We start from the raw sequence: 24148 nt of genomic DNA on the forward strand, positions 1-24148 counted from the left end.
TAAGATGACATTTCATTAGTGGCATTTTCATTCATGTAGTAGGTCTGTCATGTTGGCTCTGTGAAGTTGTTCCCTAGCACCTTACAATTATCCTTAAACTCAGTAAATTTTGGTCAAATAAATGAGTGAAAGTCAGTTCTTTTTTGGTTATTATAGAAGCTGGAAAAAGAAGAAAAATCCATGTGAAGGATAAACTAAAGTACTTTCGTTCTATCTTCTTGATTTTGTTTTTCAAAAAATAAGTTTTGAAACTCTGAGTACTTTTTATGTCTGATGCTATGTTTTCCCCTAAAGGCCCTTACAGGTCATAATGTATCAAGTCTGCCTTTTGATCTACCCGTGAATCTGGTAATGCATCTGTGCTTATTTTTCTGTCATAAGTAAACTCAACCACCAATAATGAGTCCAGGTCCATGAACTGGATAAATACAAGTGAAGAGAACTTCGTGTTACATGAATTCAGTAGAAGAGGAGTCGATGTCGGCAGCCGTCCGTCTCGAGAGACGATGGTGTAGCTTCTTAAGAGTCTATCTGCACCGCCGAGAATGGCTGTGCAGTCCGACTCGGGAGTGACACGGTATCTGTCTCCTCCCGTGTTGAATCGACATCTTGCGATGACGCTGGAGTGTCCTCTCCAGTGAAGCTGAAGCTACAGAGCCTGGGCAGGGTGATATGGAGGGTCTGCTGTTGCCCATGCAGCAGACCCCCCCTCTCTTCGCAGCCGAAGGGTCCAAGGGAAAGACAGACTCAATACAGCTTGGCTTCAGGTGCGCCGCAGGAGTTGCCGGTGTTGACTACAACGTCAAACCGCCTTAGGGACTCCGGCTCCGGATTTTCTGTCGGGGTTTACTCCCTTAGCCTTTCTCCTGAAGAGGTATGCCGCAAGGCAGCGGAGGTTTTTTGGAGTCAGAGTTTTCCTTCTCTGATGTGCCCTGACTGGAAGATCGAACCGGCGACACTCAGCTCGCAGGCTGACGCTCAATCCACTGAGCCAAACCAGCCAGGGAAAGAAGAGGAGTAAAAGGGGTTATTTTGGATGATGAGACACGCATGAGTTAGCAACCTTGTTAACAGAGTAAATCCAGTGTAGTTTGGTGGAAAATAGAGTGAACTTTGATTCAAGAGACCTGGATTCAAGTGACACTTCTGCCATTTACTGTGTGGCCTTGCTCGTGTCACTTAACCTCTCATTTGAAAATTTTCACTAATAGTTGTCAGTCTCAGAGTGCTATTATGATATAATTCAATATGTAAAAGTACCAAGTGAGGGGTGAAAGGCTTGACAATTAAAAAATGTATTAACATAATTTTCCTGGAGTGGGTGAAAAGGATTCATGCATGGGTTTCACTACTTAGTATAGTGAAAACATGTTTTAGACTATGTCAGGTTTTTATATATTTTTTTATTTTTAAAGATTTCATTTGTTTATTTTTATTAATTATTATTATTATTTTTGCTAATGTCCCAATCCTTAAAGCCTCACTATTCTTTTTTTTTTTTAAGATTTTATTTATTCATTTTTAGAGATAGGGGAAGGGAGAAAGACAAAGAGGGGGAGAAACAGCAATGTGTAGTTGCCTCTCGTGTAACCCGAATTGGGGACCTGGCCCACAACCCAGTAATGTGCCCTGACTGGGAATCAAACTGGTGACCCCTCAGTTTGAAGGCTGGTGTTCAATCCACTGAGCCACACCAGTCAGGGCTGGAGTACATCAGTTTTTAGGCCCAAAACATAAGCCACATGTGGCTCACAACAGAACCTTGAAAATAACAAAATTGCATAGAAAGTAATAATGGTTTCCAGGTAACCTGAAATTGTTGAGTCACTTTCACCTTGCTTAAATTTCCTATGCGATGAATCTGAGGCACTGAGGAAAACGAGTAAAGAAGGAAAGGGAGACTTGATCAAAAAGTGGTGCCTGCAGTGATGGTAAGGAGGATGGACTTGCAAGGGAGGAGGTTTTATATATGGCCTTGATAAATATTAAGAGCAGTGTAACATATGTATGGGCATACAAGCTGTAGCTAAATGATCTAAAATTTTCAGTATGATTGACCTAATACTTTTATACAATGGATATACAATTTCTAGTAACGTGACTAGATTAAAGATTGAACAATTAGAGATAAAGGTTGAAGGGTATTTTTAAAGAAAAAGCTTAAATGTGATACCTACTTAAAAACAGGCTTTTATGTACCATGTTATGACTCATTTTTATTCACATGTGATGATATGAAAGGCATTTCACTATAAGAAACAGATCATATTAAAACTTTATGATGGGGCACTGAAATAGTGCCTTAGTTGGAGATCCCCCAGAAGCAGATGCTGAGACAAGGATTCAAGTTCAAGTAGCTTATTTGGGAGGTGAGCCCAGAAAACAGCCACCGGAGGGTGGGTAAGACAAGGAAAGGAAGGCAGCCAATTCAGGGTTCACTGTCAAGGCAGCTACCACAGTGCCGATTAGAAATTAATGCCACTGGGGAACTCTAGAGTCATGTAGAGGACTTGGGTATTTGTACATTTACTCCTCAGTCATTGGTTGAGAGCTCTTGGGGGCTGAGGCTGCTTATTTTCTCACTCCTCAGCCCTGCCTTGGTGGTGGTGCAGGGTGGGGTGGGGTGGGGGTGGCAAAGACTTCCCAGGGCCAGAGAAAGCCTTCAGGCTGAGAGATGAAGGTGCTGGCCAGGTGTTCAGCACAATAAGGCCTGAGGGGATCAAGCAGGGCTCAGACAACCTCTGCTCTGAAGAGGTCCTTTTAGTTCTTCCCTGCAGATCTCTGGGGGTGGTGTTTTCAATAATTTGATGTGGCTGAAATTAATATGGTTTGTGGGAAGCATGATGTCATTTGTAGGTCTCTCTTCTATGCTGAGGGGAAGGGCTCTATGGTTTGATTTCCTCATCTGCAAAGTGGGGCAACTCTATCTGATCAGGTGTTGCGGGCATTACCGGTGCCCGTGGTAAGTCCCTGGCACGGTGCTGAGAAGGTAGGCAGTACTGGGTAAATGATGAGAAAGAGATGGCAGGGCCTGTAAGGGGCAGCAGAGCTAACACGTTCCCACCCCAGCCACGCCCTACTTGCAAAGGTTACAAGGCTCAGGAGCCTTGGCCCCAAGCAGTCTCTGGGGATTATCTGAACAGCTTGCCTCCAATGGGTTTTCTCTGCTTCTGTTAACTGGAGACAGGACACCCCCCCCCACCAAGAGCTTTGTTCCTCGGTTTCAGCTTTCTTGTTCCCTCTCACAGTGTCCTTGCACCTTTCTATTTGCTCTTGTGCAAACTTCTGCGTGCCTCATCCCCACCCCATAGCCAGCCCTCAATGCATTTGGGAGGAGGGGTAATGTTCTTTTTTCCCCAACTATAAGGGCAATATATGCTCTTATTTTTAAATACTTGTTATAGACAGGACGCTGTAAAAAAGAAAACAAAAATCTGCCATAATCCCACAGTTTAAAGATGTCACTGTTAGCATCTTGGTGTATTTACCTCCAGTACTTTTTTTCTAGGCATGTACATAACCATAATTGGCGTCATTTTGGGGCTCACTTTTCTCAGCCTGACATAATGTTAACATCTTTCCATAACATTAGAATTTCTTCAAAAGCATGACTCTTAATGCATGTATAAACTATATTATATGAACATATTTTATTTTTATTTTAACCACTCCTCCTATTGCTGTAAATTATCTTTTTTGACTTTTATAAGGAATTATACATTAAGCATCTTTGTACACAACCCCTAAAGGGTTATGGAATATTTAATTGCATAGTGTGAAAATAACTGGCCATTCTCAGCTAATTATCTCAATATCATTACGAAGCCCCCAAATTAAGATAAGCCATTCAGGTATTATTAAGATGTTCCTGAATTGGGTTGCAATAGCAGCCAAGACTCTGTCCCCGGAGTGACTGGATCTGGTAAGGACCCCTCTTATGACTAGTGCTAGAAGGAGTCTATTTCTACCCAATAGCACCGTGGGACATACTGAGATTCAACCTCTGGGCTGTGGGGTGAGGGGCATGAGGAATCCAAGAGAAGATTGGAATAGGATTAGTGGGACTGGAATTGCTAGTAGTTATAGAGTTGACCTTCAAGACAAGTCTAAATTGCGAGGTTCAAGTGTGACTTGGATTTAACATAGTGGCACTGATAGGTAAAGGTTTGACTTGGGTGACACAATGAATATACTCATCTTAGGCAGAGGCAGAATCCTGGTTTGATGGGACTGGGGAGGATGAGGAAGGGAGAAAGGGATATCTTCCCACTTTGAGACAGAAAAGGCTGGTGGGGTGATAAAGGGATGGTGTATGTTCTTGGGCAAGAGGGGTTCACAAGGACTCCACTAGACATCAAGACTCTGCTAAATAAGCAGGTGAACAAGTGAGCTTCTCATTCTAGAGAGGGAATTAGAGGAACAATTAAGAATCAAGCTGGCAGCTCAGCGGTCCAGAACATAGTGGGGATTAGGTACTTTCCAATGAAATTATGTGGCTCTAGGCAGTGGTTCTCAAATTTAAGGAATTGGCAGAATGCCTCCAAAACCTGGAGGCTTCATTAAAGTACAGATTCCTGGTCTCTACCGCCTAAATTTCTGATTTGGTAGGCCTGAGGTGGGTTGTAAGAATTTCTGACAAGCTTTCAGGGGTGCTGCTGCTGCTCCTTTGAGGACCACACATTAAGCCACTGCTGTATCACTCTGAATGGGTGGGAAAGGGGCTCCTAAATGTATTGAAGGGCTTGCTAGAGCTAAACTCAATGTGTTTTGTGCTTCCAGGAAGGCATACGGGATAGAGAGGAAAGGGTAGGAAGCAGGTAGGAAGACCTTTTTTCAGGTGACCCAAGTGTCACTGAAATTCTTCCATCACTGGACTTCTCTCAAGTATTGGTATAACTGATGTCAAGTGACATCATTCTGATTTAATGTGGCAGGATCTACAACTGTCACCCTCTGCTACAGAACCCATCTTGTTCCTATTTTAAGGCTCTCTTTGCTTATATGAGGAGTAATAAAAATAATGCCCCCTTATATTAGTATAGCACATTCTAATTTATAATGTGCTTTTGCACGTATCTTATTTGATCTCCCAAATTCTGTGAGGGAGGCAGGGCAGTTGTTTTTAATCCCATTGTTTGGACTGCTGGTTCTCAAAGTATGGTCCCTGGACTGGCAGCATCAGTGTCATCTAGGAAGTTATTAGAAATGTGAATCCCAGCTCCTCCCCAGACCTACTGAATCAAGTCTTGGGGAGCCAAATGTTTGCATTTCCAACAAGTGTCCACATGATGCTGATGTTGCTGCTATTGGTACTGGACCACACTTGGGTGAAAACCACTGCTATGGATTAAAATGAAAGATCTAGAAGCCCAGGGACTTTTAATAGTAAGAGGACTCTTACCTAGGTTTTCTTTGTACACCTGCTGCATTCCTGGCTCACACTCAGTCCTTCCAATCCCAGCCCTATTGCTTGAATTAGAGGCCCTGAGCAATGACTCTAAATTGCAATTTCCTCACCTGTAAAATGGGGATGATAAGATCCACTTCTTTGGGTTCTTACGAAGATTAAACAAGATCTAGGTACAGTACGTAGCACTGTGCCTGTGCTGAATACTAGCAACCACCATGCTTTTATTAATGTTATTAAAAGTGTGATATTTCATTAGAATGAATACCTTTGCAAGTTCTTATGAGAGTGTGTCCCTCTTAAAATGGGGAATATTCCTGGCCGACTTAGGTATTAAGTCACTTCCTTTTTAACACCCCATCTGGGATGTTTCTGTGATTGCTATGAGCCTTTGCTGATTGCTGGGTGCTTAGGAAATGAAGCAGAGGAAACCAGCATGGAAGCGCAAACAACAGCAATTTCACCAAGAAAACATAATAGGGGGCCAGGGGGAGTTTGGCTGAGGGAGAAAGCAGTGGGGGGTGAGAGGCAACTTTCCTCAAAGTTTCTTGCAGGGCAGCGTCTCAAGACAAGCACAGGGCTAGACCCCAGGAGGCCAAGCCTCAGGGGGATCTGCCCTGCTCTTGTTGCAGTCAAGGGGGTGAACATTCAGCTGCCCACAATGAATGTCCTGAGAGGTCCTCAGAGGCCAGCTGACAATTGTGGGCACAGGGAATTTGGGCTGAAAAGTGGCTTTGTCTTCAGAGTGACTAGAGCACGTCAAACGCTCAGGCCAGGGACATGGTACTTGTTTTCAGTGGAGGTCTGCAACGTTCTTTCTCGAGGCGGCCTGTGCCGCCTCCGGAAGCGCTTTTATCTTATTTGGGTAGTGCAGCCCCGTCACTTACCCCAAGTGGACGGAAACCTTTCCAACAGAATTACAGACAAGACACAAAAGCAGCAAGTTCGGGCCCCGTGGGCACTGCCGGCCGCCAATGGGGCCCGGCCGCTCCCAGGCGGAGTGGTACTATGATGACAGTAGCCAACCAGCGCGCTCCATGCAAATGAGGTACTGTATCCCGCACCGCGGCTCCAGTGCCGTCCGCTTGTTCTAGTGATAAACTGAGGCCTTGCCGCTCGGCTTCTTCCAGAACGAAAGGGACGGGTCACCCCTTTACCTTCCCCAGGGAAGACAGAAAGAAGGGACGAAGAAGGGGGATGGGTAAGGAAGAGAAAAATACGTGACAAAGAAACGATTCTCTGCCTGGGAGGAGACTGACAGAGGGTGTAGAGCTGGAGGGAGCATTCGCTGGCCATGCCAGTACTTACCACTGATGCTGAGTCAGAAACAGGTATCCCAAAATCCCTTTCCAATGAGCCTCCCTCAGAAACCATGGAGGAAATAGAGCACACATGCCCACAGCCTCGAATGGTAAGTAAAGACAAAGGATGCAAATGTATGCGTGGCTATGGCACAAAAGAGTTCCTTATGCGCCCACAGCCAGCCAGGAAAAAAGATGCTAGAGGATTTTCATGTAAATGAGAATGGAGCTGCCGCCTAATCCTTCTCAGCTGTTTATATTTAGCTTCTCTACCCGGCGCCGCTCTCAGCTTACAAAGCATTATTGTAAGGGCTGGGTAGGAAACGGGCTGCTTGGACTCTGCTGTGTTTTTGTGGCTGGGGAGGAGGGGATGGCCTTTTTCCTTTTAAGTGTGTTCTTGTCTGAAGATGGAAAAAAAAATCCTACAGTGCAATTTAAAAATGGTATTCTCTTTGCAAAGCTTTGGATGAGTCCGTTTAGTTCTCAATTCTAGCTAAGGAATGATTCGGTTCTCAACTAATTTGGGTGCCTGATGCCAGTTTTGGAAAAATGAAACCGGCATTGAAGCAAAACTTCCCCATTCGTTTGAACATTTGGAAATAACTAAGTAAGAGGGTCCCAAAATGATGTATTTTAAAATATTGTGTATCATCTTAAATGAAGCGTAAGCATTTCCGGGTATGCTGTGAGGTTCTCTCTTTAGAGAGAGGCTTAGGGGCTGCGTGCCTTTAATAAAGAGTGCAAATGGGGCGCTCAGAGCTTCCTTCCTTCTCAGTAAGTGGTTCTCAACCATCTCAGCGTGTATCCTCAAGGAGTCAAAATACCAAGTGGGTGGTGGGTTTTCCGTGGTCTGAAGTCTTGTGGAACTTGGGGAGACCTCTTTGAACCCTCAGATCCCAGCGATATACTAGGTAGACCATACACTAGTTAGAGCTGTCCTTTCTGGCGATTTCCCTTAAGTTAAAAGGTGCAATATTTTGATTGGCCGTGGAGTTTGACCCTGGGAAGAGGGTTTGTTTGTTTGTTTGCTTGTTTGTTTATTTTAAGGGTTTTATGATGTAACATTTTCTGTGAACTCCCAAAATGAGGGCTCACAGATTCCGAAGCCAGCCCATCATGGAACTGTTAATTCTTCAAAAGGGTTAATAAGGGTTTAAAGCCAGCCTTAGGACAACTTTCTAATACATGAAAACAAAGGAAGTTATATTAGAGCAATGTGGGCTTTTGTTCACTGTGCTTGTTTTTTAAAATATATTTTCTTAGGGCAATTTGATATCGACTTCTCCCCAGCACTTTAAGCCACTTACTACTGAATGACACACAATGTAGTACCTATGTTCTCATGGGATATAAACCATCCCAATAAGTTTGTTACCAAGGGAATCCTTTGAGCCACTAGATAGCTCATGGTTTAGCACAGAAAAAAAATTGACTACTAAAAACTTGTTACCAGATCACCCAAAAATACTTTTGAAAGTTAAACCCAATGTTCCTGACAGGTAGGTCAAGGGTAGGGGAGAGAAAGGCAGCATCCAGTTCTAGTTTGTGTATCGCTTCAGTGTCTTGTGCCAACTTCCTTTCCTTCCCCTTTTTGCCTTTTAGCTATCCTGCTCCTTGTTTGCTTCTGCCTGAGAGGGTGGGCAGAGGAAATCAAGGGAAGAAAGAAAGTTCAAGTACTTTTCACTTTCACTTGTCACAGCTCATCCTGGGATTAATTCACAAGAACCAGGCAGACAAAGCTGACAATGTTACACTTCCATCTCCCCACCACTTTAGAAATGAGGAAACTGAGGTTCAGAGAGGGTAAGCCAACTTTCCCAAAGTCACTTTGCTTCGAAGGGGTAGATCTGGGATTCGAACCCAGAGCTCTGTTCCTGCAAAGTGGAAGTTCTTTCCCCTACAACACACTCTTAGGTAAGATACATTCCCTTCCCATCTTTTTGGCAGTTCTGGCTTAAAGTGTGTGTGTGTGAAGGATGTACAGAAGTTCCACCGTTAAAGTGATTGTTTTGATCTACTTTTGATAAAAATGTTCCATATTGTCCATCTACTGAAAACTGGCTGTTTAAATAGAGGCCGTGACCAATTTATAAACCGCTACACTAAATTTTCTGAAGCACCTTTTCTCTTATCAAACTTTGATCATTGTAGGGGTATATTCTAAATTTTGATTTACACTTCAGAACCCAACTTTCCTTTGCTAAGTAAGAACTTTAATAGTTAAGGCATATGTTAACTACTTAATAACAAACTTTGTACATGAAAAGACTATCAAGTGAAAATGCTTAAATTCACATTTCTTTTTAAGTTTTTAAATACTTTCTGTTGATTTTTAGCTTTGCTAATATCTTCATATTTCAAATTATATAACTTCGGTGTTTCTCCCAGCACCCAAGCATATTGCCCAAAAATTACACGTGGGTCACTGGTGCCACAACTGTCAGCAGGGTGTGGCTTCTGAGTTGCTTAACTAACGTCGGAAAGTTCATGAAAGGCTTGAGAGGTTCTCCCACAGAGGACAGGTTTCTTCTCCCACTTTTCACCAAACTTGAATTCATACAGTTTAGAGAAAACGGGACTCAATAATAAAACATCTTATATTTTATCTTTTAAAGTATTTTATTTATTTTTAGAAAGAGGGGAAGGGAGGGAGAAAGAGAGGGAGAGAAACATTGATGTGTGGTTGCCCCTCACGCTTCCCCAACTGGGGACCTGGCTCACAACCCAGGCCTGTGCCCTGACTGGGAATCGAACCGGCGACCCTTTGGTTCACAGGCTGGCACTCAATCCACTGAGCCACACCAGCTAGAGCAACATTTTTTTTAAGTAGCAATTGCTAAAGTGGTTCTCATTATTTATCTGAGACACACATTGGCTCCCCAAATTCTAACTTTACCTAGAGATGACGGAAAAGGAAATTTCTGAGCATAAAAGACCTATAAACCTTTACTACAAGCCCCAGAATATTAACTTATGTCACTGGATATTATTGTCTATAAATACAAATTTTATTTAAATGTCAGCAATTGGGTAAAATGCCCTTTTTGTAGTGAACCAGGCTGTTTAGCATGGCACTCGGGAAGGTGTGTACAGTATTCCTGTGTCTACATGTGTGTCTCTGTATTGTTTACAGTGAAGGTTATCTAGTGTGATCCAGTTTAACTCAGCCCTCATTGATTGAGTACGTACTACGTACTTTGTGATCTAGAGATTGGAGAGGAGACTGAAACGTAAACAGATAGTTTCCATACAGGTTGATAAGGGCACAGTGTGCTAAGAATTGTGTTACCAGGTGCAGTGGGGACAGAAAGGAGCATGGTGAACTTCCCGAGAGTGAGTCAAAGTTTGCCACAGGGATGTTGAATAGGAACCTGTCTTGTCATCACTGTATCGCTGGTCTCTAAAACAGAGCTTGGCATAGCTCTTTAAGGGAATGAAGTGGGAAGCTGGCATACCTATGTAAAGAGGACTTTAAAGTAATCTATATTTTAGGTCCTTATAGGTAGTAAATTGATAAGGATATTGAGGATTCAGTGGAATCGTGTTCAAGGGGATTTTTTTCCTGAAAGGTATGCCGGTAGTTTTTTCACCTGCCTTATTTTTTGTTGGAAGAAAATATAAGAAAGGAGAGAAGTTAAGTAGAATAAAATAACACAAATAAAGAAATTAGAAAAGAACAGATTACCTAGGTTTTATGATAGAGCTGATATTTTAGGAATGCTCTCTTATTGCTCTAGCTACTTTACCATGCTGCATGGGTTTGAGATGTCTCTTATTTCCATTGTTACAGTGTTTATTCTTGATCCTTGATTTGTTTTCTGTTATTTTCTTGCTTGAACATGATGCAAGGTGACTCATAACCTTGACTGTCAAGAAGAGAAAATGAGTAGCCTTGGGCAATATGATGTAACAGCCCTTTCTGGAGACCCAACTCCTGAGGGATGAGGACTCTCTGTGGGCAAGGACTGTGTCCTCTTATCTTCCCAACCCACAGATTTTGCCTAGACAAATCCTGTGGGCCCAGCAGGTGTTCCAAAAACCCTTCCTAACAAGGCCCAGCCTCCCTGAAAGCTGTCTGCGTAAGGATTTGGTTAACAACCTTGGTCAAGTTCTTCTAGGAGTACATTCTGCTGTCAGGAAGAAATTGTAATTCTAGACTGCAATAGTCACTTCCATGAAGGTGAATGTGCCATGGATCAACTGAAAAGGCCTTGGAAATAAAAATGGGCTGGTTCAGTATGCTACTTTAGCGGGAGTTCATTTCAGGCTTTCCTTCAAAGGGGAGCACTGCCAAGAGACTGCTGTCTTGCAGAAGGTACATTATGTCAGTTGTGAGGTAGGATGCTCACTGGCTGGTGCTCCAAAAAATGATGGATTTCCAGAGACATTAATGACTTCCTTTACTAGTACCACCATCTATTTAGCCACTCAGAGCAGCATACATTTTAAAAGTGAGACACTTAATGTGCTGTGTTAGTGAAAGTAAACAAACATGGGTTTCCTTGGGCATTTACTGTGGTCAACTGGAATTCTGTCCAACGTTATTATTAGACATTTTCCTGCTGGTCTCTGTCCAAATGCAGCATTCCTTTCTTGCAAATTGATCATAGTCAGGCATATTGAGCATGGAATCAACAAATTTGTTTCTTCTTATTTTATTTCTTAATTTAATCTTTATTGTATTTTTTGCTTTACCTTTTAGTCCCCTTATATCCCCCTTCCCCAGAATCACCACACTATAGTCCATGAGTCCTTTTTCCTTTCTTCCATTCTTTTAATTTTGTTCTTTCACTGCCCCTCCAACCCACCATTTGGTTAATGCTAAACTCCTTATGGAAGAAATGAATCTAAATCAAATATAAGAAGACAGGTAGGCTCTTTGTTTTATTATGGTGTCTGAGCATATAGAAATGAACAAGGTGCATGTGTCCTCATTCAGGCAGCGAGGGGGACTTAAAGTATTTGGTGACAGCAGGGCTTTAGAACATAACTGAGAGAAAACTCAGTCCCCTATCAACAGGATCCACAGTTAGCCAGCTGGTTATCAATTTCCATGCATAAAAATACACCAGGTGCTGTGGGGAGAAATGAAAGAAGTCATCCACAGCCCCTGCCCTCGATGATCGTTTCCACTTAACAGAAGGCAGTAGTTTGGTATGTGAAAGTGTCTGGCATGTGGCAGTGTACTAGGATGCTGAAATCCCATAAGAGAGCTTTTTTTGTAAGTCTGACTATTTAACCTGATATATCCAAAATATTTCAACATGTAATCAATATAAAAATGATTAATTTTATTAGTTAATGTAGAGGTATTTTATATTCTTTTCTTCATACTAAGTTTGAAGTCCGGTGTGTACATTACACTTTCACATTTCAATTCAGGCTAGCCAATTTCAAGTGTGCAGTAGCCACATGTGGCTTTAGAGGGAGCTCAGACACCTGCCCAGGCCTGTGGAGGATGAACTCTGAAAAGCCACAATGATAAATACATTTCATGTTGCATAGTATACACATATATTTACTCATAAATAAAGAATATTACTTTTATCCCTGAGTGGCGTGGCTCAGTTGGTTGGAGCATCATCCTGTCACCGAAAGGTTGCAGGTTTGATCCCTGGTCTGGGTATATGCAGTCCCTGGTCCAGGCGTATATGGGAGGCAACCAATTGATGTTTCTCTCTCACACAGATGTTTCTCTGTCTCCCTTCCTCTCGCTCTCTAAAAAGCAATGAAAAAAATGTCCTTGGGTGAAGTTCTTTTTTTTAAATCACTTTTACTTCGTATTTTTCACTCATTTTCTGTGCAATCCCATTCTGTTTTAGTTAGGAGGCTGTTGCAGTAATCTAGGTGAGAATATTTGAAGTTATTGGATGGGACAGTGGAGGAGAGAACCAGATGGATATGGGACACGTTAGGAAGTAAATGCCCCAGGATTTGATAACTGAGTCTGAGGGTAGGGCAGTATCAAGGAAGGAAGACTCAATTTTCTGGCTCTGGTGAGTGGGTGTCTTCACTGAGATGGGAGTGTCAGGTGACAGCAGTTTGTGAGAGGTATGTTAGGGACATCATGGGAACTTCCCTTTGGAGGTGTATAGTTAATGTTTGGTTTTGGAACTCAGGAGAGAGTTCTGAGCTGGAGATGTAAGTCTGGAAGGCATCAGCATGGAGGAAAGGAAAGGAAAATTGATGTAGTGAAATTGATGGGAGTGAAATTGAGTCAAGATAGTTCCTGGACTTAGAGCAAGTGAATAGAAATGGTTAGCAAGAGTGCCTCAGGGTAATCCTACTACAGGGTAATTCTGGAAAATAACTGACCCTGAGCCATCCTATCAGGGGGAAAATAGAAGAGCTGTAATTAAAGCTATAAGAAGGCTCCTTATATTTGCCTGTCTGTACATGAAATCTAATTAATCTACTTTATCCCAGAATATTTTCAGGATGGAACCCTGAGAAACACCATTTAAAGGGCCAATAGAGAAAGAATCATGAAAAGAAGACAGATATTTCTCAAATATTTGAGGGATTGGGTGGGTGGGGGCAAGGGCAGGATAAACTAAAAAGATTAACAAACAAAATAGAAATAGACTCATGGGTACAGAGAACAGACTGACAGCTGTCAGAGAGGAGGGTTGTTGGAAGGCTGGGTGAAAAAGGTAAAAGGATTAGCAAAGAAAAAAAAAAAAAAGACACAGACAACAGTATGGTGATTACCAGAGAGAAAGGAGGTGGTAAATGGTGATGGAAGGAAACTTGACTTGGTGTGGTGAACACACAATAAAATATATAGATTATGTATTATATGAGGGGGGACCAAAAAAAAAAACCAAAACAAAACGGGATTATCTTCTGGAAGGTGGGTGTAGTACAGGCTTCCCCTGCTAGGTGAGTGTTCTAGGAACCCATCTGTATCAGTGTACCAGCTGGCGTTGTTGTGAGAGGCTGCATTCAGCTTCAGTGAATTTTTTGGAAGACTCAACCCATTTGCCCACTTCAGGATGGGTGATTTACAAGCACACCTGCTCACACCATGCTGAGTGTTCAGCAGTTTGTGACCAAAAACAGCATGACCCCCATGCCCCACCCGCCCTATTCACCTGATCTCACTCTGAGTGACTTTTGTTGTTGTTTCTCTGGATGAAAAAAGTCCTCAAAGGGAAACGTTTTGCCAATGTGGAAGAGGTGAAATAAAAAACGGCAGAAACACTAAAAGGCATCAAAATCAACCAGTTCAAAAACTGTTTTGAGCATTGGAAAAAGGGGTCTTGATAGGTGTCGTGCATCAGATGGAGAGTACTTTGAAGGTAACTGAAGTTTAAACATGTAAGAATAAGTATACAATTTTTATAAATAAATTCCCTTTGGGGCCCCCCCTCATAGAATTGTACACCTGAAGCCTATATAATTTTATTAACCAATGTCACCCCAATACATTCCATAAAATTTAAAAAATAACCAAATGCGGCAGGCAAATCAAATTAGATAATAAAGAAAAGCCTCCTTTGGGTTTAGAAAAAAGTCAATGGTGATGTTTCATTGAAGCAGTGGGAGCAGAAGCCAGAAGGCAATAGGCTGAGGAGCCTTTAGGAGGCAGGCAAGTAGGAGCTGACTGAGAGGGGAATCAGATAGAATGTATAGACCCCAAAGGTAGATATAAATCAGGGTTTAGACTTGAAAGGGGCTAGCTTTTCTCCTTTCTAACTCATTTTCTTCTATTTTTCCCTCCATCTTTCTTTCCTTCCATTAATCCAATATGCCAAAGCTTTTGGTTGGCTCATTCTTTTAAGACGATAGCATCTTGAAGTTAAATATAAATGGGAAAGGGCCAGTGGGAGAGGGTGAAATTGATGGGAAAGGCTGTTGAAGGGGATGACTTTTAAGAGCTGGAGACGCTGGGCTCCAGCACACAAGTGGAAGACTTGGCTTCAGATAGGAAAAAAGACACCTCTCCCACTGTGGTGATGAGAAAGCTGGCAAGGATGTTTTGGGTAAGAAGTAACTTATAAGTAGAAAGGTATTGAAAGTTGAAAGCCTCTCTTATCTGATAAGTCTGTTTTCTCTGTGAAGGTGGAAGGAAAGTCATGGTGGTTTGCCTCTGGCAGGTGCAGAAGTGTAATTATGGGATAGCCTGGGAAGTTGGGTCCAGCCCCAGAGTTATTTCCTCTGTAGAGGCCTTCAGGCTCAGGGGGAGGTAGTGGTTCCTGATGAGAGCAAATGATTCTGTTCCCTTATGGTGTCTGGGGCTCCACACCAATCCCCAAGGTCAAGGCAAATCCAGATCTGCAGTTCCAGGTGACCTGGACTGGCCCACAGTGAAAGGCTTGGGACCTGGCAAGACAACTATGATGTAGCTTGGTCTCTGCTTCCTGGAGCCCACAGTCTCACTTCAACCCCAGTTTTGCCATTGAATTATTGTGTGGGCTTAAGCAACTCACTTCTCTCTGAACCTCAATTCTGTCACCCACAGTCAGTTGAACAGGTGATTTTTTTCTAATTCCAAGACTGTGAATCTAGTTTCCTTAGCCACGGAACATTGTCTACTATAGTGTACTCTGACCTGACTCTCCTATCAAAAAGCATGGCTGGCCCTAGCCAGGTAGATAGTTAGTTGGAGTGTCAACCCAATGCTCCATGGTTGCAGGTTCAGTCCCTCATTGGGTTACATGCAGGAATCAACTATTTAATGCATGGATGGGTAGAGCAACAGATAGATGTGTGTGTGTCTGTCTGTCTCTTTCTAAAAAAAATCAATAAACTTTTCAAAAGGAGAGAAAAAGCAGGGCTACCCCACTCCTCACCTCTTTTTGGTTTTGTCCCTTTGGGGTGAAAACAGGTTGAATGAACTTATGGTAAGACATATTGGCTAAATATGAATAACAAATCATCACAAAATACTTTGGAACTTCACATTATGTTGTATAAACCAGTTCTGGTGTCTTCTGCTTTACTCTTCAGATGCTTCCTCAGCAAGGTTAAAATGTACGTATTCTGAATCATATGTTGACTGTACTAGTTACTGTCTGAAGAAACCTAGGTCAAATCTCTTTTTTATTTTTTAATTAATTTTTAATATGCTTTATTGATTATGCTATTACAGTTGTCCCAATTTCTTTTCCCTTTGTTCCTCTCCACCCAGTGACCCCCCCTCCCTCAAATTGTCCCCCCCTTAGTCCATGCCCATTGGTTGTGCATATAGTTCTTCTCAACCTCTTCCTGTCTACTCCACTCCTTCCTACTATGCTTCTCGATTCCTGTACCATCGCCCTCCCTTTCCCCCGTTTGCCCTCCCAGCTGGCTTCCCCCCAATATGTTCCCCATACCTATAATTCCTTTCCCACTCTCGTTACCTACTTAGTTTGCCTTTGTTTCGGTTGCCTGGCTTCTGTTGTTGGTTCTTGTGATGCAGCTTTCATTTTAATGTTCATAGTTTTGATCCTCTTTCTCCTAAACCAGTCCCTTTAACGTCTCATATAACAGTGGTTTGGATCTGATGAACTCCTTCAGTTTTACTGTGTCCTGGAAGCGCTTTCTCTGCCCTTCTATTCTGAATGACAGCTTTGCTGGATAGAGTAATCGTGGTTGTAGGTTTTTGCTTTTCATTCCTTTGAATATTTCTTGCCAGTCCCTTTTTTCCTGAAGAATTTCTTTGGAGAAATCAGCTGACAGTCTTATTGGGACCCCTTTGTAAGTAATTCTCTTCTCTCTTGCTGTTTTTAAGATTCTCTCTTTATCCTTAATTTTTGACTATAATGTGTCTTGGTGTGGTTCTCCCTGGGTCCAGTTTATTTGGAACTCTCTGTACTTCCTGGACCTGTAAGTCTATTTCCTTCCCCAAGTTAGGGAAGTTCTGCTTCATTATTTTTTCACATAATTTTTCAATTTCTAGTTCTTCTTCTTCACCTTCTGACAACCCTATAATTCAGATGTTCGCTCTCTTATAGTTGTTCCAGAGGTTTCTGAGTTTCTCTTCATTTCCTCACGTCTCATTTCCTCTTTCTGCACTGGTTGACTGTTTGTTCCTTCCCTATGTTCTGATTTGTTAATTTGATCCCTGGTTTTCCTTCCCTCACCACTAGTTTCATATGTGTTTTCATTCATTTCAGCAGGACTAGCCTTCATTCCTTGCCCGTCTTGATTAAGATCTGCTGTTAGGTCTGTAAGCATTCGTATAACCAAAGTTCTGAACTGAGCCTCAGAAAGATTTCCTATCTGCTGATCCGTTACATCAGGTATTTGCTGGCTGGTCAGCTGTGTCACTGGGATCTCTATCATGATCTGTGCCATCCTGACAGTTTTGTGTTTACCTTTGCTTCCTGGGTGAGGCTGTCACACCTCCTACGCTATAGGGGGCAGAACCCCGTGCACTCATCACTACCGAGTGACCCTTCTCACCACACTGTGGCGTTTTGTGTGGGGGCAGGGATCCAAGATGGATTCTTGCCGTTTACTCTCCGCTGAGAGACCGGGAGCTTATTCCTCCGTCCCCACCCCCTCTGGCCTTCACTGTCCGAGGCAATGGGGGTCTGCCTTCCCTGGCATTGGAATTGCGAGCTGACAGGTCTGGTCTGCAGCCAGGGCTGCTCCGCAGGTGTTTCTCACCTGTTTTTAAATACGGGTGTCTGTGCTTACCGCCGTCCCGCCGTTGTCACCACAGCTGCCGCTGCCAGCACAGCTTGACCTCTCCTCCCCAGCTTCACCCTTCCTACCCATCTGGACGAGCACCACTTCTTTTTAACTTCATACGTTGGACTTCCATGTACCTTTATTTTCCGGAACTTCTGGTTATTTCTGGTTTTGCAGTAAATGTATTCCTTCTTAGTTGTGGAGGGAGACGGAGCATGTCCGTCTAGGCCTCCATCTTGGTCAGAAGTCCCAAATCTCTGTTTTAATATGAATAATAGCCTCCTAATTTATCTATTTCCTAATGCTGGAGTTCAAAATACAGGCATACCTTGGAGATATGGCAGGTTTGATTCCAGACCACTGCAATAGAGTACTATATTGCAATAAAGCAATTTATAATCTTTTTGCTGGTGGGGGGGTCTTGCCTTCAATTTGTAAAAAATACAACATCTGTGAAGTGCAATAAAGCAGAGCGCAATAAAACGAGGGACACCTGTATTGGGCTTTCTTTGAGGCATGGCAGTATGGCATTGAACTATAGAGGCCTTGTCTAACTGATGCTATCCATCTAAGCTTGGGGTTCAAGTCCAGCAGTGAGTCAGGCGATAGTCCTGAACTCTGGCATCTTTCACTGGTGCTCACACAAAGCTTCTCAGTGAAAATAAATGTAGAAAAAGATTTATTTCGTCTGATCACTGGGGGCAGGATGAAAAAGAGAAAGCAAGGAAGGTGGGAACAAACTAAGTCATTGCAACCTAGGCCTATTTTCTTCCAATAATCTCCCAGGTAACAGCCTCTACCTTGCTAGGATCTGATTACCCGTTGCTGGCCTCAGACCATAGCATTATTGTTTTAACATTCTTACCTTCCTCTTTATCTCAGCATGAACAAGGTTGTATGGGAGGCTGGGGAAGCGGACCCTGCTTGGGGATAAAGAGACAGTTTAGCTCTCAACAATCTTGAATGCACACTTGAAAATACAGTGATTAGAAAATAAAGCAGTGAGCTCTGGTAGCGTGAGCCTATGTTATAACGTTCAGGGCCACATGGGGCCAGCCCATTGAGCAGGATTCATTTTCATACAACCTCCTCCCTCCCGCCAAAGTCTTTGACTTGGTATTTTTGTTTTCCATTCGGTAATTCATGCCAATTGAACCTGACATCAATGTAAAAGGATGCTGACGGTTATTTAAATTGACATTTAAAGAAAAGTAACAACAATAATAATAGGTTAATAGAAGCATTATGAGTGATGTGTATAGCCTATTGCCAACTAAAAGATGTAGAAAGCCTGTTTCTGGTACACACAGGCTTCTGTGCTTCGTTTCCAGTGTGCCTAATATTGATTAGAGGCACAGTCACATAATACTAAAATCTATTTTATGTACAAGTTTTTTAGTGATAAGGTTAATTGTTCTATACTGGGTTCAAGGCTACAGGTCTCATGCATGTTTTCCCTCTGTGGGCAAATGGAAGCCTGGAACAACTATTTATAGTGCAAACTGTGTTGGGCACTGTGCTGAATACCTTATGTGTGTTATCTCATTAAACCAGGCTACAGACCTGTGAAATAGAAATTATTATTCCCCGTGTTCTCAGTGAGGAAGCTAAGAATTAAGTAATTCCCCAAAGATCAAATATGAATTGATAAAGCCGGAATTTAAAATTAGGTTTGTCTGACTCTAAAGCCCTCTTGTTTCCATTACGCACAGTTCTCCAACATCAATAAACAAAGAATCACCTCAAGCTCCCAGGTGGTTCAGGAGCCAGATGCTCTTTGAGAAATGTATTTAGCTCTCCAACATCACATTTTCTGCTTTCAGGACCAGGGGCGTAAACAAATCAGATGTCTAGGCTCCTTGTAGTGAATTTAGAAATTCAAAATAAATATTTTTGACCTAGCACTTCTACTCCTAGGAAATTTGTATATATAGCAAACAAAAACCAGTGTTAGGATGTTCTAAGCAATTCATAAACCCAAACTGGAAACTACCCAAATGGCTAGCAGAAATAGAATGGATAAATAAATTGTGGTATATTCATCCAAATGTAATGCTACATAGCAACGAGAATGAAGAATCTACAACCAGCTGCAAAAAATATGGATGACTCTCACAACCATAATATTGAATGAAAGAAGACAGATACAAACGAATATACAATACATGATACCATTTGTCAAATATTTTTAAAATAGGTAAAGCTAATCTATGATGTTAGGAGTGAGGGTAGTGGAAGGAGCACAAGATAGAGGCTGGCAGTGGTCTGGCTACTGTATGTGTTTAGCTTTTGCAAGTTCATTGAGCCACATACTTAGAATATGTGCATGTTTCTGTATGTGTATTATGCTTTGTATAAACCTTAAAGATATTCTGACCACAGTAATGGAGAAAGAGTGCACTCTACAATAGATTTCCCATTTCCAAACAATTCTGGTAGGCTGATAGGTAACACTCTGAGGAATGGTGTCAGATCCTACCTGAAATTACAGCTGTTGACCACTAACAGAGCTTTAATGTGCTCAGGCCTTCAGGATTCAGTATATCCAGCCCCAAAGAGAGCATATGTCAGCCCCTGAACTAACCTTTCCTTATTTCTAGGACCAGTCAAGCCCTAGTCAGGCCATCTGGGAATTAAAATCAATGATTCCCAATCTATGTGCTTTTTAAAAAACAATGGCCTAAGGCCCTGGCTGCTGTGGCTCAGTGGATTGAGCATCGGCCTGTGAACCAAGTGTTGCTGGTTCGATTCCCAGTCAGGGCACATGACTAGGTTGCATGTCAGGTCCCCAGTTGGGGGTGCGAGTGAGAGGCAACCACACAGTGATGTTTCTCTCCCTCTCTTTCTCCTTTCCCCTCTCTCTAAAAATAAATAAACAAACAAATAAATTATTTAAGAAGAAAACAATGGCCTAGTCTGCAAGTCAGTTTCTAGACTCAGAAGGAAGTGGATGGAATTGGTCAGCTCGCAAGAGTGCCTCAGGATAATACTGTAGGGCAAAATCTAGAAAACAGCTGGTCCCAACCCATCTTATTGGGTCTTTAAAGGGAAGAAATACAGAAGCTGTAATTAAAGCTATTTATTAGAACTCTCCCTATATTTGCCTATCTCTTTATGAGATCTGGTTAACTTAATTTACAGTCTTCCACAGTCTTCCAGAATGGAAACCCAAGGAACTACACTTAGTCAACAGAGGAAGCGTCATGGAAAAAAGACAGGTATTTCTCAAATAGGTGGGAGATCCAGGTCCAAGAGCAAAGCAATCACCTCATTGGCAGTTAGACTTACAGAGTGTTTCTGTAAAATAGTGTTTTTATTAGAGAAGTCGTCCATTTTGCAGAATCAATCTTTGGACCATCTTTCTTTGGAAAATCTTTTTTCTTTGGAAAATCTTTTCTTTAGTGGCTCAGAAAAAAATGTTTGATTGAAATAGAATCTAGCAAATACCTCAAGCTAATACATGTTTGAAATATCTGTACTTCCATCCAACTCTATAGCAAACCTCCCACACTGCATAATTTATCCTAATGCTTGTTTCTTCCCATCTTCAGCAATGTTTTCTATATATCATATAAATATATTTGCTGACAAAGGAATGCATTTTATTTTGACATCAATTTTTTTCTTCCCATTAGTGCAACCAGTTTTACTGTGGCGTGAAGAGCAGGTTTTTCTCTGTTGAATCATGGAAACTTGAAAAAGGCTTCTAAACATTTATCATTACATGTAACAACAGAATTTTTGCGAACTACGGGACTGAGTATCAGAAGTCTTGAAACCTTGTTGAAAAGGTCATAGAGGCTTGTCTTCATGTTCTGGATGCTTTCTTTTTAAGTATCACAGTAATTACAGTCACTTCATGCCATTATTAGCCAGTATTTCAAGGTCCAATATATGCTCCAGGTGAGGTTTAATGCTAATGGTAGCAGATATTTCAGATAGTCCTCTTTGTGATCATTTTCAACTCAGCTGTCTTCTTGTGAGCCCTGATTAGGTCACCACCTAGTAATGTGGCTGATGTGGAACTCATGCAGGGTGTCAAAGGGTCAGCTCTGCCACTTTCCTGCTGTTTGCTTGTTCCTGGGTTATCTTTCCTTTCTTATTTCATTGCAGGAAATGTTTTAGGCCACCTGCTGATCTTGTGAGTGCTGATTTGGTAGATAATGTAAGTAGATAATATAATCTACAAATTGACTTATTCAGGCCCAGGTGAGCTGCATTATATTGCAATGAGCTAAAAATAAATGAAAATGTCAGGGAGCCAGGCCCTTCTTCTCTATTGTACATCCTGCCTTCTTCCTTGAGGACACCCTGTAGACTTTATGTTGACAGAGATGGGGCACCAATGTGAATCTGTACGTTAGAATTAGATAGTAGTAATGCTGCTTTTCTTGTTTTGTAACATGAAAAATATATCTAAGCATTGCTCTCTAACAGATTGTCTTGATATCCCACATTAGAAAACCCTGGTCTTGGTATTCTAGTCTTGCCCTTGGATCCAACTATGAGGGAGACAATTTCATTTTCAGGCTACATGTCTGGCCCCTTGTGGAAATGTTTTTCTGAACTGCTTTTTTGGTTCTGGGGTCCAGTCTTGCATGGAGGGTGCTATAGAAACGAACATAAAAAACGGGATTGTCTGTATCAAGGGCTGTTCTGGAGATATCATGTCACTACACATCACTCGGTCTGCCCCTTATGGAGGCATCATGGGAAGAATTTCTATAAAATTCAGCATCAGGAAATGCTGTGCTTCTCCTTAATAGCAGTTTTGTTTTTGTCCTCAAGGACAATATTAACTTTGTCTTCCTCTTTGCTTTGACTGCTGGGAGCCTAAAGCCATTCTGTGGCCCACCTTTCTGAATGTTATAGGACTGTGGTAGGTGTTCTGTGTGCTTATTTCCCCCCTGTTCCCCATATCTTGTAACTATTATTTGAAACTTTCAAGTTGTATTTTTGAAAGTCACCTCAAGTATTTTACATAAAGAGATAGGATCTGAATAAGATAGAACATTGTTATTGATACTCATTTTAAATTCCTTATGTTCAATTGCTGAAGAAAAATTTATTTAGGGTATGGAATTTTTATCTCTAGGTAAAGATGATTATTTTCTATTGTTAGTAGCATCTGTTCATTTCATTAATCTAAGATGCCATTAATTAAAAGATGAACTTTCATTTTAGAGGTGTTAAAATGTCAGAAAATTGCCAGCACTGACTTTAAGACATTTCTTTAAGACCCCCCTCCTAATCTCACATATTTTAAAGTGTGGGGGGAGAATGTACCTTTTAGAATCAATGAATTGTGGGGTATTATCTATAGTACTGAGAATCTTCCTGCTACTTGAAATCCACTGCTATGGTATTTTGAAGTTGGCCACATTGTGGGGATTATGGATTATGGGGGGTGGTCACTGTTTTAAGAAGGCTTGTACTTCTAAGATCTAATAAAAAATCTGATCCCTGATCACTGGAAGGGCAGTACTTACTAGTCTGACCTAGATATGGGTGTTCACACATTGGTTTTAAAAAATGAACTTCTTATGAAGGGACTCCAGGTAAAGTTGGAAAATGCACTTTAAAACAGCTACTTAAGATCATTTTCATTGTTTTGCTTTTAATGAACTTCAAAATACTTGTTCTCAACAGTAGAAAAATGAACAAAAGACAGCTTAATCTCAGAAGAAAACACAAATGACTAATAAACATTTGGAACATGTTCAATCTTTCTTGTAATCAAAATAATGCAAATTGAAACAGCATGATACCATTTTTTGGTCTATACAATTGACAACAACAGTACTCAGTGAGATGGCAGCCAGAAAGGTGCTTTTATACTTTGTAATGTTAGCAAAAATGATGCAGCTTTTGTAGAAGGTACTTTCCCAATATATGGTGAATGTTCTTCAAATAACTTATATTTAAAATGTTCACACTCCTAATCTAAGTAATTCAGCTCCTGGGCATCTATCCTAAGGAACTAATCAGGTTTAGAATTATATTTAGAATGTTAGTTATATTAGTAAAATACAAACAAATTAATATTCAACAACAGAGATGTTTAAATAAATTAAGGTTTTCCATTCAGTGGACTGTTTACAGCTATCAAAATTAGTGGGAGTTATATGGAACTATTCGGACCTTCTGCTCATTTTGCTGTGAGCCTAAAAGTGCTCCAAAAAAATAGTCTGTCCATTAGAAAAAGTAGTGAGGCTGAAGAGACTATTTAAATGACATGATAAAATAATCATGATATAGTGAGTAAACAGAAAAAAAAAAAGAAACACCCTGTCTATGCAGTAGTAAGATTCCAAAGTTGTTAATATGTATATATAACATATTAGAAAGCCTGAAAAAATACAGAAAGTGTTAATAATGGTTGTGTTTGGGAAGTAGAATTCTTGATTAATTTTGCTATATTTTCTTTATTTTCCCTAGTTTTTATAATATGTATTATGATGATAAGAAAAATTAATAGGTGTATTTATTTGAGTTCAATTTTTATCAACAATCATTCTCCCTCCATTGACTTTGGCCAGAGAGAAGGGGGGGGTGAGGGCTGGGTGGAGGTGGGCAAAAGGGGGGGAAATGGGCACATCTGTAATAGTGTCAACAATAAAAATAAACAAAAAGCTCTGTCAGGAAAAAATAAGTAAAATAAAGAAATCCCCCCCTATTCAACAAATGCTTATTGAGGAACTTCTATATGCCAGGCACTGCCCTAGGAAGTGGGGACATAGCAATGAATAGGACAGATCAAGTACCTGTTTCCTTGGTGCTTCTCTAGTCATTGGGGGAGACTGTAATATAAATATTACAA

General features: G+C 41.4%; 1 protein-coding gene across 3 annotated transcripts in view; it reads left to right on the top strand.

The window, feature by feature from the left end:
• Positions 1-24148, top strand: part of PCYT1B (phosphate cytidylyltransferase 1B, choline) — a 102560-nt gene that overhangs the window by 15877 nt on the left and 62535 nt on the right. For 2 of the 3 annotated variants that reach the window (XM_090264959.1, XM_090264960.1), the window contains exon 1: positions 6497-6818. The exons of the other annotated variant lie outside the window; for it this stretch is intronic. In XM_090264959.1, coding sequence (XP_090121085.1) covers positions 6702-6818 — 117 coding nt within the window. In that variant the 5' untranslated portion in view covers positions 6497-6701. Of the gene's footprint in view, positions 1-6496; positions 6819-24148 lie in introns of those variants that run through there. 3 annotated transcript variants of the gene reach the window in all.

The sequence above is a fragment of the Furipterus horrens genome, unplaced genomic scaffold (assembly GCF_987537825.1).
Source record: "Furipterus horrens unplaced genomic scaffold, mFurHor1.1.pri manual_scaffold_17, whole genome shotgun sequence".
NCBI classification, from domain to species: domain Eukaryota; kingdom Metazoa; phylum Chordata; class Mammalia; order Chiroptera; family Furipteridae; genus Furipterus; species Furipterus horrens.